Source organism: Schistocerca gregaria, chromosome 3 (genome assembly GCF_023897955.1).
Source record: "Schistocerca gregaria isolate iqSchGreg1 chromosome 3, iqSchGreg1.2, whole genome shotgun sequence".
Classification (NCBI taxonomy): Eukaryota; Metazoa; Arthropoda; class Insecta; order Orthoptera; family Acrididae; genus Schistocerca; species Schistocerca gregaria.
The window spans coordinates 551,717,459-551,730,528 of record NC_064922.1 but is presented as its reverse complement, the minus strand read 5'-3'; the positions used below and the strand labels follow the sequence as shown (position 1 = coordinate 551,730,528).

The window sequence follows — 13,070 nt, the reverse complement described above, 5'->3', positions numbered from 1 at the left end:
TTAAAATATTCAGTTGTCTGGTGTACAGGAGAGTGTGACCTCTCATTTTCTCAGTAAAGAAGTATGCAAAGTACAGTGCATTCCAAAATTATCTTTATAGCTGTGATCATATATATTTCAAAAATGGGGAGAAGTAGAAATGTGCAGTTTGTGGTGTGATGTTCATATAAACCCAAGGTGCTAGTAGCTGCTTAACAGACTTCATTGTGTTAAGGTGGCCATATTTTCTTGACCAAAATTCAGGACACATTAAAATTTTTTGATATTGCAGAAAAAGTCATAACTAAATGTAATAAATGTAAACTGTCACTTTAATTTGTTACAAAAAGTACACAGGTTTATATTTTATTAGTACCTTCTAAGATGAAGATATGTGAGCAGACATATATTTTTTATCAGTGTCATAAATTTTCTGCAGCGTGTCTGTATTCTTCAACAGCATATGTAAACATTCAACTCAAATTGTTGTCACAATTTGCTACATTACTTATTTAGGAAATTGCCCCCTCAATACCAGCATACTGATACAGGTGAAATGAACACCTAATTTGGGATAAATCATTTCAAAGTTGTTAATCTGGAATAAATATGTGCCCCACATAACTTTTTAAAAAGTTTGGGACAGAGTTAGAAAAATTGTGACTGTCATGAAAAAAAAAGGGGAGCAAATGGCCATCAAAAGTGTGTGTGCCATTTCTAGCACACAGGATATCTAAGTAATATTTCAGTATCATGTCCGGCCTATTGTGTCATTGTTAAGGTGTGCTGTTGCTTTTCTGTAGGACCAGGATGTCAGATCTGGTCTGTACCAACTGCTCCACACACAGTGCCAACCGCTGCGTGTGGCCAGTCAATAACCAACACGGAGAAAATAAGAAGAAAGAAACAGATTTAGGAAAGAGGGAAGGAGAGGGAACGATGAAAGGATGTGGGTTTTAAGGGAGAGGGTAAGGAGTCAATCCAATCCCGGGAGCGGAAAGACTTACCTTAGGGGGAAAAAAGGATAGGTATACACTCGCGTGCGCGCGCGCGCGCGCGCGCGCACACACACACACACACACACGCACACACACACACACACACACATCCCAAGGCGGAAGTGCAGAGGCAAAGATGATGTTGAATGACAGGTGAGGTATGAGTGGCAGCAACTTGAAATTAGCGGAGATTTAGGCCTGGTGGATAAAAGGAAGAGAGGATATATTGAAGGGCAAGTTCCCATCTCCGGAGTTCGGATAGATTGGTGTTAGTGGGAAGTATCCAGATAACCCAGACGGTGTAACACTGTGCCAAGATGTGCTGGCCGTGCACCAAGGCATGTTTAGCCACAGGGTGATCCTCATTACCAACAAACACTGTCTGCCTGTGTCCATTCATGCGAATGGACAGTTTGTTCTCCCGAGATTGGAATGACTCCTTACCCTCTCCCTTAAAACCCACATCCTTTCATCTTTCCCTCTCCTCTCCTCTTTCCTGACAATGTAACCGCCGGTTGCGAAAGCTCGAAATTTTGTGTGTGTGTTTTTTTATTGTGCCTCTCTACCGACGCTTTCCTGCTTGGTAAGTCATGGAATCTTTGTTTTTAATATATTTTTCCCATGTGGAATGTTTCTTTCTATTTTATTTCCATTTCTGAAATAAGCTTGTAAAGATCATTGTGGAACTTCCTGTATTTGTATAGGAGAATGTTTATGCATGCTAGCCATTCAGTTTTTTTATAGACCAAAATAAAGAAACTCTCTACAGGTCAGTCTTCATTTAATAAATTGTAACTAATGTTTATGACAATCTACTTTTTTCCATTCATTCGAATTTCCCCAGACACAAAGAAAGGTTTGAGTTTACTATGGACAATTGTATAAAAATCCCTCCAGTACATCTGTGGACACCCTCAAAATCACGGCCAGTCTGAGGAAACCCAATGTTGCAAAATTATAACTTTCTCCAAAGCTAATTAACGGAAATATATTTATGCACCTAGTAACACTGAGCAAGTACGTTCACAACTTACTTTAACATTTGTATAAGATGTTATAATGTAATTCAACTGAGCAATTTTAAGATAATATTTAGTGTGTCTGATCACTGTGTGTCTGACTAGAGAAGACATGAGCCATCTCAACTTGATTCCCTGTCATTTTAAATCACTTTTGGCAGCAAGCCTGAGTGTAGTTTTTTCCACAGTTTTTCCACAGTTGTCTAAGCGAATTTTGAGCTAGTTAACGATTTCTGCCTCACTTACACAATACACAGACGTGTACAACATGAAAAACATATGTACATATTAACACAATTACACAGAGACATTTCAATACTCGTTTATGGTTAGAGGTAACCTTGTGTTGCATCGTCAAGGTTATTGTGTTTTGATTGTTGAAAGAAGTTGCAAAGTTTGAAATACAGGAATGTATTTTGTCTGTACTGTTTAAATTGAGACAAACAATACTGCAAGTGATTGATGTGCCAAAGCCTTATTCATATGACTGAGTTAGATATAATCCTCAAGATAAATTCAGTGCAATAAAAAACATCTGCAAGGATGATTCACATTATGAAGCTATATTAAGAAAAGAAATTCAGAGGAAATTGACAAATAATGACAAAAATTTTCCACAAACAAATACTTCAGAATTTACGAAAAAAGAATTATCAGTGTTGGGTGCTAATGATGGGGGGAGGGGGAGAGAGAGAGAGAGAGAGAGAGAGAGAGAGAGAGAGAGAGAGAGAGAGAGAGAGAGAGAGCGCTTTAATAAATTTAAATTAGAATTAATTATTTAAGTAAAAAACTTTTTATATAACATGTTTTAAAATGGACTAAAAAGTATTAAATAATTTCCCCTAGCCCCAAACAGAATCCTGACGCCATACAGATAATTCTGAAAATTTGAGCTTGTCAATTTTTAATGTCAAACCTTGTAGATATTAAAACAAAAAATGTGGGATGCATGCAATAGATAATTGATGCATGAATAGTTCACCTACATCGTTAACAATTTTATTACGCTTCAGATGATATGAACTGCTCTGTGATTTTTCTCAATGACAGTTACTAAATCTAAATTTCTCACTATTGTCTATTGCATACACACCATGTTTTCTGCTATCAGTTTTACAAGTATTGTCATAGCTATTAAAAATTAACAAGCACAAATTTTCAGGACTATCTGTACAGCATTAGGAATCTGTATGGGTCTAGGAGAGATTATTTAATACTTTTTAGTTTGTTTTAAAAACATGATATATTAAAAAAGTTTTATATCTAAACAGTTATTTCTTGCTTCTTAGTCTTGTGTGTGTCAAAGTTTTCAATTGCTTTTAAACATGTTATAGCAGACACAGGTTATAAGCTTCAGGTTTATTTTAGTTTCTCTTCAGCTGAGTCAAGGAATATGTTGCTTCCTCTTATGTATATCTCACAAAAGACCATGAATGTAAAAATTAGAGAGAATCAAGCTCACATAGAAGTTAGCAATAGTCATTCTTAACAGCGAAATAGTCAAAATCGGTGAGTGAGTGAAAACATTCATGTATATGATGTGGCCGCGGAGCCTGGTTTTATTTGGTTGTTTCATACAGCTGGATAAACATACTGAAGAAAAAAACAATTGAATGCCCAGTCAGTCGTTAAAAATAATTGGTTGTCCCATTACTACTGTAAACCTACACCACACAGCCCCCTTTGCAGATTGAAGTGGTTCCATTTGATGGGCATGAGGATTTTCCATTGCTCGTATTCTGCAGTCCCGCATATTGACATGTACTTGGGGATGGACATGGCCTTCATCTGTCCAAAGAATGTTCCATGGCCATTCCTTGTCCACTTCCATGTGAGCAAGCAATTCCGAAGTGAACATTTTTGCTGGCAGGTCAGCAAGAAGCAACTCTTGAACATGGGTGATTTTGTATGGATAGCAATGCAGGATGTTTCATAGGTTTTTATACACCATGCTTGCAGACATGTCTAACGTTTGGACAATTCCCCGTGCACTGCGTGGTTGCCCACGACCACTCGAGCCCTCCTGCAGTGCAGTGGTCACATCTTTGACAGATGTTGGATCAACTGTTTTCCTCCCTCTGCTACATTGCACTCCAAGAGAACCTGTCTTTATGAATCACTAAATTCTTAGCAGACATCAGACCTGTGCCATTTTCATACCCTTGAGTGTCTGGAACTTGAGAAGGGCTATTGCCTCACAGTCACTGTTCTTGTAAAATAGATTTACCAGCTATCTGTGAGCCTTCAAGGAGACAGCCATGTAGGGTATATTAAATGCAAACTGAGGAACAGCCGTATGCCATGCATCTGGTCAGCTATCTGTGAGCCTTCAAGGAGACAGCCATGTAGGGTATATTAAATGCAAACTGAGGAACAGCCGTATGCCGTGCATCTGGTGTTATACATTTCTGAAGCTTACAATTTTTTCCCCTGATGTTTCCCTTTGCATCAATAATATGCTGTTCAAATTTGATGTCATTCGGAGCTGCGGTTTTTGTCCACAGCATTTTGAAATGGAACTTTAATTACAGACACCCTGTATTACTGTTTTAATTAAGCTTTGGAGTGTAGTATTTATGCAGAGAAACAATAATTATTAATTATTTGAGCTCAAATTTCGGTTTTCTTTCTCTTTCAGAGTGACTTTGGGCTTCTTGAGAGATTTTCTAAACACGTCTTGTATAACAAACTTGAGTTTTCTTGGTAGTCAGGAAGATGGAATGCCTGATCGTAAGTACTTGGTAACTGCTCACTGAATCAAAGCAAACTGAAAATTTTAATTTCGATACAGGCAGCTATCTGTCTGTGCAATCCACTGTACCATAACTCTGATAGAATAGCCATACACCTTTACTATTGTTCTGTGTATTAGCCTATTTCTGGGTAATATATTGCTATGACCCACGTAAGTAGCACAATCATAGTTGTCTGTTGTATCGATTTAGCATTCGACATTCAAAATTAACTAGCCTACCTATTCGGGTATCATATTAGCACTTTGTTTCTGAATTATTTTTATTGCAGGTTAAGCTAAGATGCTTATTAGATGGAAAAGTGGAACAAATGATTGTATCTTCAGTTAGTAAAAAAACTCAAGTTAAAATTTATCATAATGTCTGCACAGTAGATTATCTGTTACTATAGGAACTAGAGATAAAACAATGTTGCTCTGTTACGACTTGCATTAACCTCTGGACAAAGCTTAATGTTTCTCAAAGTTATTTAGCTAGTTTCGTGTTCCATGGATCATTTTGCACAGTAAATTGTAATGATATGGAACGATTCATAACAGTAGGTTAGATCCCCACACTGTCCACCCATCACATTCTGAATCTCTCTGTTCTATTGCCACCTTTCTATTCACATTCCCTCACCCTCATTGTGTGCTGTTCTCTGCTAATCCACCCACCCATCTTTCGTCTTTCCCTTACCTGCCCGATTCCTTTTCCACTCCCCCTACCTACATCCATCCCCCTCCTGCCATGTGCATCCCTGCCCTCCCTCCTCTTCCCTCTCCTCTCTCACCTCTCCATCATCTCACTGCCCCACAGCCTCCCAGTCGTCTCATGCCTCCATCTAGTCCAGGCCCTGCACGTTCCATCAGTCAGTGCTCTTCTCTCCATTAACTCACGCCCTGATATTCCTCCACCTTCACTGTCCCATCACAAATTGCTGCTTAATGTGGCAGTTTCATTCTGGTCCGAGCTGCAGGAGATGGCTGTCATGTGTGTTTGAGGCATTGTTTGTGTGTGTGTGTGTGTGTGTGTGTGTGTGTGTTTTCTTTTCTGAAGAAGGCTTTGCTCAAAAGCGTAAAGTGTAACAGTTTGTTTGTTGTCCGTGTTCGCAACTCATTGTGTCATATTTAGGGTGTGTAGAAATCTTATCTTTTCCCTTATAATGTTGAAACTTCATGAGGGAATAAATATACTGTGAAGCAGTAATACGAATGCCCAACTCCATAAACAGATGTCTACAAGATGATTACGGGTGAGCACCAAATAAATTCAAATTGTTATCTAGGATTTGTTCTCACCACTATGACTTTGTGGATGATTAATTACTATTGTACTTTTCACTGACAAGCAACTTAAAGCTTCCTTCTTTCAGCAAATCTAAAATAATCTGTCAAAAATTCACTTCACCATAATATTTAACTCTACATCTGAAGTTACTATTTTCCACTGGGGCTTCATTGGCAGACTATGTCCAACACATTTTCATTGGTGGGAAATAAATAAGGGTTGGGAAGAATGCAGTGAGTAGAAAAATTGGATTGGAAAGGATTAAGGACCAGAGATAAAATGTATTATTTCAGGTGTGTCCTACTTTCTTTTTAGTTGTAATTCAGTATAGCAATTATTTGAAGTATCCTTCTAGTAGACAATTTTTAAAATGACTTTTTCAGGTACTTACATAATAAATTATCCCCACCCGCTCTCTAATTCATTAACATGCATAAAAGTAAATCATGTGATGTACTTCACGATGTATCATGGAGGTGGCAGAACTACGTAGAGGTACAGAGTCAGACGATACAGCATGATGGAAGTATTTGGATTGTATTGATAATCTCATAGTTAGTTAAAAATGAATAGAAATAATTTAAAATATATATTAAAAGTAGTGCACACACACACACACACACACACACACACACACACACACACACACACAGTAATAAAGATTTACACTAATCAGCATATGTGTGATAGCGATCATGACTAAATCAAAACATGAATGTTGAAAAAGCTTCAAGATGTTTTCCTGGGGAACAGCTGTTTGTGTACACACAATGCGGTCCAGCGATCCAAAAAAGTTCATACAGAATATCCACCTGCTTACACCAGGCCTCCACATTTAGCATGCACAAATCCAAGCACCAACAAATATTTTGTATTTTCTTCTAAATAATAATGAACAATACAAAATTCATTAATATGCATAAAAATATATTATATAACATATTTCAGTCTGCATCACGGAGGTGGCCATACTACATAGTGGTTCAGTGCCAGACGGTACCTGACTAAGTACCCCCTCTGTAGCCTCATGATATATGGTTTTAAAAATGTCATTGAGGCTATGAACATCTAACATTAATTGAATTTGGTTATCATAAATCATGAACATATATTATTTTTCTATATTTCTTTGTATTAAGAACTACTCTTTTGTTGTAACTTCAGTGATTCTTAATACAATCCCATAGTCTTTCTCTTCTTCACAGTAAATAAACTAATGGCTAATAGGTGGTGCGTTATGAACTGTTTCACAGCTTAAATACTGTTGGCAAATTAATGATTTGCAATTAATTTCTCAAATGTAATGACTATACTGTTAACTTAGACTGACACATGTGGATAAACTAACTCGGCTGCTCTTGCAGCATGAAAAGAAATTGACTTACATTAACAAATTTTGTGGATAAAATGAAATACATGGTGAGATGAAATACATGGTGAGATGAAAAATTTTGCTCTTGTAACAGTGAACAGAAAGCTAATAACTAACATTTTATAATTCAGCCTTTTTGATATTGGTTCAGTGTATTCTTGCGTATACAACATTTTTTATGAACAAAACACACAAACACACACACAGAATTACTAGCTTTCGCAACCAACAGTTGCTTCTTCAGGAAGGAGAGGGAAAGACGAAAGGATGTGGGTTTTAAGGGAGAGGGTAAGGAGTCATTCCAATCCCGGGAGCGGAAAGACTTCCCTTAGGGGAAAAAAAGAAGGACAGGTGTACACTCGCGCGCACACACACACACACACACACACACACACACACACACACACACACACACACACACACACATCCATCCGCACATACACAGACACAAGCAGACATATTTAAAGGCAAAAAACGCCTTTAAATATGTCTGCTTGTGTCTGTGTATGTGCAGATGGATATGTGTGTGTGTGTGTGTGTGTGTGTGTGTGTGTGTGTGTGTGTGTGTGTGTGTGTGCGAGTGTGCGAGTGTACACCTGTCCTTCTTTTTTTCCCCTAAGGGAAGTCTTTCCGCTCCCGGGATTGGATTGACTCCTTACCCTCTCCCTTAAAACCCACATCCTTTCGTCTTTCCCTCTCCTTCCTGAAGAAGCAACTGTTGGTTGCGAAAGCTAGTAATTCTGTGTGTGTGTTTGTGTGTTTTGTTCATGTGCCTGTCTGCCGGCGCTTTCCCGCTTGGTAAGTCTTGGAATCTTTGTTTTTAATATATTTTTCCCATGTGGAAGATTCTTTCTATTTTATTTACAACATTTTTTATGTATATAAATATATATAGTCCTTCTACAGAGAAAGACTTTTAACATTAGTTCATTTACAAGTCATGATTAATTGTATATCTATATTACACTCCATATAAACAAGCTTCTTATCCCTTAAAGGTGAATTACTAAGCTTAATTATATTTGAGATAAGCCACAAGAAATGAAAAAATTGGCTTTGACAATGGCATGCAGTATCAACTCGTATCATGACACTGGCAAAAATATATGTGGTTTACTTCTCCCCCCGCCCCCCCCCCCCCTCCCCTCCCATTGGTTAATGATGTATTCTCTGACTTGGATAATCGCAATTAACTAGTTATGCATGGCTAATGATTAGTGAGTGAGTGTAAGCTCTAAGATGTAGTTCACATGAGCGCAATACTGTTGTAAGCTATGTGAACATTGTTATTAATCTGACAAACTGATGAAAATAGGTTCTGGAATGCCTATGAACAGTGAGACAGTGCTCTTAATAGCTTTAATTCGACTCTGAATTTATAATCGCTGGATTTACTGCTTAACCACACACCTAATCAGTGTTCTTTTAAATTCCTCAAACGTGACAAAACAAACTTCAGTGTAGTTAATAATGCTACAGTTAAAAAAATCACCCGAAAATTTATATGAACTTAATCATAATAACATTCAGACCTTCCGAATAGACCAAAATCCCTTCTTGGGTAGAAGCTTACATTACATTCAGAGAGTGATTACAGAAGCTACACCAAGAACCAGTGTGTTCAAATGTATTGATGCTGTCATATTCCTGTATTCTTGTTAACCTATGCTTTCTCTTTTATCACCAGTATGTAAGTTAATTTATTTTAACTTCCAACAATATTAGGAAGAGGATAGATTGCTGCTCACCCTGAGAATGACATGTTGAGTTGCAGACAGACATAATGAAAAGACTATTGCACATTATAGTTTGCCACTACTAGTGTTACATGATATTTGTTCACTTAATGCAGCTATCGTGCTAGGTGGCGCAGTGGTTAGCACACTGGACTCGCATTCGGGAGGACGATGGTTCAATCCCGTCTCCGGCCATCCCGATTTAGGTTTTCCGTGATTTCCCTAAATCGTTTCAGGCAAATGCCGGGATGGTTCCTTTGAAAGGGCACGGCCGATTTCCTTCCCAATCCTTCCCTAACCCGAGCTTGCGCTCCGTCTCTAATGACCTCGTTGTCGACGGGACGTTAAACACTAACCACCACCACCACCACCACCACCACCACCACCACTTAATGCAGCTGGTTGGGCTAAATAGAAAATCACTGTTTAAAACATGTCACTTTATTCCAGTTAAGTGGTCACATCCACACTCCAGCACTGCCCCAGTGGTAAAGACCGCAAGCGACATTGATTTGTTCTACACTGAAGAGCGAAAGATAATGGTATACCTGCCTAATATCGTGCAGGCTCCCCACGAGCACACAGAAGTGCCGCAACACAAAGTAGTATGGACTCTACTAATGCCTGAAGTAGTGCTGGAGTGAGCTGACACCATGCAGGGCTGTTCATAAATCCCGAAGAGTATGAGGTGTTGGTGATCTCTTCTGAACAGCACGTTGCAACGCATCCCAGATATGCTCAGTAATGTTCAAGTCTGGGGAGTTTGGTGGCCATTGGAAGTGTTAAAACTCAGAAGAGTGTTCCTGCAGCCACTCTGAGGCAATTCTGGACGTGTGGGGTGTTGCATTGTCCTGCTGGAATTGCCGAAGTCCATCGGAACGCACAATGGACATGGAAGGATGCAGGCGATCAGACCGGATGCTTATGTACATTTCACCTGCCAGTCATATATATACATTCAGGGGTTCCATATCACTCCAACTGCACATGCCTCACACCATTACAGAGCCTCCACCATCTTGAACAGTCCCCTGCTGACATGCAGGGTCCATGGGTTCATGAGGTTGTCTCTATACCTGTACACATCCGGCCACTCAATACAGTTTGAAATGAGATGTGTCTGACCAGGCAATATGTGTTTCCAGTCATCAACAGTCCAATGTCATTGCTCATGGGCCCAGACAGCGTGTAAAGTTTTGTGTCGTGCAGTCATCAAAGGTACTTCAGTGGGCCTATGGCTCCGTAAGCCCATATCGATGATGTTTCTTTGAATTGTTTGCACACTGACACTTGTTGATGGCCCAGCATTGAAATCTGCAGCAATTTGCGGAAGGGTTGCACTTCTGTCACATTGAATGATTCTCTCCAGTCGTCATTGCTCCCGTTCTTGCAGGATCTTTTTCCATCCGCAGTGATGTCAGAGATTTTATGTTTTAACCAGATTCCTGATTCTCACGGTACACTTGTGAAAAGATCATACAGGAAAATCCCCACTTCATCACTACCTCAGATATGCAGTGTCTCCTTGCTCGTGTGCCAACTATAATACCATGTTCAAACCCACTTAAATCTTGATAATCTGTCATTGTAGCAGCAGTAACTGATCTAACAACTGTGCCACCCTCTTCTTGTCTTATAACACAGCTCTGTATTCTGCTTGTTTACGTATCTCTGCATTTGAATATGCATGCATACCAGTTTCTTTTGTGCCTCAGTGTACATCCCCAGTCCCTGAAACTTCATTTTGTAGATGAAATTTCAGGAACTTAGGTGTAATTTTTCATAAATAGAAGTAGTTGCCTAACAATTTGATGGATTGCAGTGAATTTTTTAAGAGTATATTCTCCTTGGTAGTTTGTCAGTGACTAATTTGTAGGAGTTTCCTTTAGTCTAGATCCAGTTGGTAATTTGTCTGAAAATAACTTCAAAGGTAGGCCTTAGATCAATTTGTTTTCATGAGACAATGCCACTTAGACAGGAAAAGTTGTCACTAACTTTGTGTTATAACACACACTAGCTTTAGTTTGTCAATCTACTGATGCTTGCAGTGGACAGTTGGACAATGGCACTGCAAAAATTTCCAAATAAATAGTGTTTCAACAGCTAGATCAATGTCTGTATCAATCACAAGATTGTCAAATCCATGACCATTTCAAAGGTATGTTGAAAAGCAAACACCAAACTGTCCAAGAATGTAGCCGATCAGTAACCAAGTTAACAGCCACTGTGATACTGATATAAGTGAGTAGGTATATCCAAATTGTGAACATAAATACATCACTGGAGTCGAGGAGAACCTAGAAAGCCCTTTATCCATAGCTTACTGTCACAAGTACAGCACTAGCAGTGGTGCTGCTTGGATTTGCATTATTCACACGTGGTGCTCTCCCAACAGTCTTGGATCTTTCCTTGTCTTTGTTCATGTCAGTGTTCAGAAAGGGATCTAAACCCCTCTCCTCTTTTAAGAGCCAGGAAGTTTAGTCCTGGACGATTGTAGATAATTGGCAGAGGGAACTGGCTGTCACTTGTAACCCCACACCCAGAAGCTCATGTGCTGGCTAGTAGCAGCTAACCAATCAGTGCTGAGTAGGATCAGTGATGCTGATGATAGTGCAAAGTACTGATGCTGCAGCTAGTTGCACCTGGGGTGATGTGATATGATGGGACATGACGGCATGGCATGGAGGTGTTATGGCAGTGCTTTTACCAAGGACGTGTGTTGATCACAGTGCTGAGTGCTGTGACTATAATGTGAAGAGGTAGATGTTGATGATGCCTGTGTCCATGGTCTATCAACAGATCTTGGTGTATCCTTTATGTGGCGTGTAGTTGCATAAGTAATTTTGCAATTTTTTATTCCCCATTAATAGTTTCTAAGTGTAGGCGAGGTGCTTGCATATTAACTATTGTGGGAGTGGGGGGAGTTTAATGAATGTAGTAGAGTTAGGTAGCTTCAGAGTCCAAGCCCTAATCTAAGCATCAGGAATATTGGTGCCTGCACCATGGATAAAAGAATCTGCATATGCATGGTTTTAACATTTAAACTTGCAGTGTGAGATAAGTTCCATTGAATGTGCTACCCAAATAACATAAGACAGTGAGACAACCTTACAACATTGTAGAAGTGTGATCTAAGTGGCCACAACATGCATCTGAGTACAAAAATATTTGAACAGCAGCTACAAATTGCTTTTTAGGTTATTCTACTATGATCTATCACAGGACTAAGTTTACCATGCAGCCCATAGCGTTGAATACGGAAGACGGAAAATATTACATTATAAATCAAAAACAGTTATTTTTTAAGTGTCCTGTTGTCATAGCCTCCTGAAATGGTGAAGACTGTGACATTTTTGTGGTTTGATGAGTTGTGAGCAGTTATTGCTATTTCTGCTCCAGGAACTGTATTGTACCTGCAGGAATTATCTGTGGTTCAGGCATTCCATATTTTATATGCACCAAACTGCCTTGCTTGATTCACTTAAATTATGTCCAGCATGCCCAATCTCTTTGCTTGAAAGGGTGGAAATAATGACAGTGAGCCAAGTATAGCACTCTCATGCAGATGTAGTTGCAGCCAAAGTATGGAATGACTGAGTCATGACAATGTCTGCAGGTATAAGTAGAAGGCACTGCAGCTTCCTGGCATCAGTTCCTAAGTGTGCCTGATGATGAAAATTCATTCTGTATTTGAAATTATTTTTATACCTGACATGACTATGCGGCCATTCACCCAAGAACTTTTCCTTCATTATACCATGGGAAGGTGAAATATGGAGACACTGATTTACTTAGTACATGATCTTATATCCATTATTATCTCATTCAAGAGTAACTTAACAGTTTAAGACCATATCACTGAAGTGATAATTGTTAGTATAATATTAGTTTATATAATTAAAATCTGGAACACTATGGTCATTATTTCAGTAGAAAATATCCAA

At 39.0% G+C, this 13,070-nt stretch overlaps 1 protein-coding gene across 3 annotated transcripts in view; it reads left to right on the top strand.

The window, feature by feature from the left end:
- LOC126355058 (probable phosphorylase b kinase regulatory subunit alpha) overlaps nucleotides 1–13,070 on the top strand; it is a 215,166-nt gene that overhangs the window by 131,063 nt on the left and 71,033 nt on the right. For all 3 annotated transcript variants that reach the window (XM_050005224.1, XM_050005223.1, XM_050005225.1), the window contains exon 13: nucleotides 4,635–4,726. In XM_050005224.1, coding sequence (XP_049861181.1) covers nucleotides 4,635–4,726 — 92 coding nt within the window. The remainder of the gene's footprint in view (nucleotides 1–4,634; nucleotides 4,727–13,070) is intronic.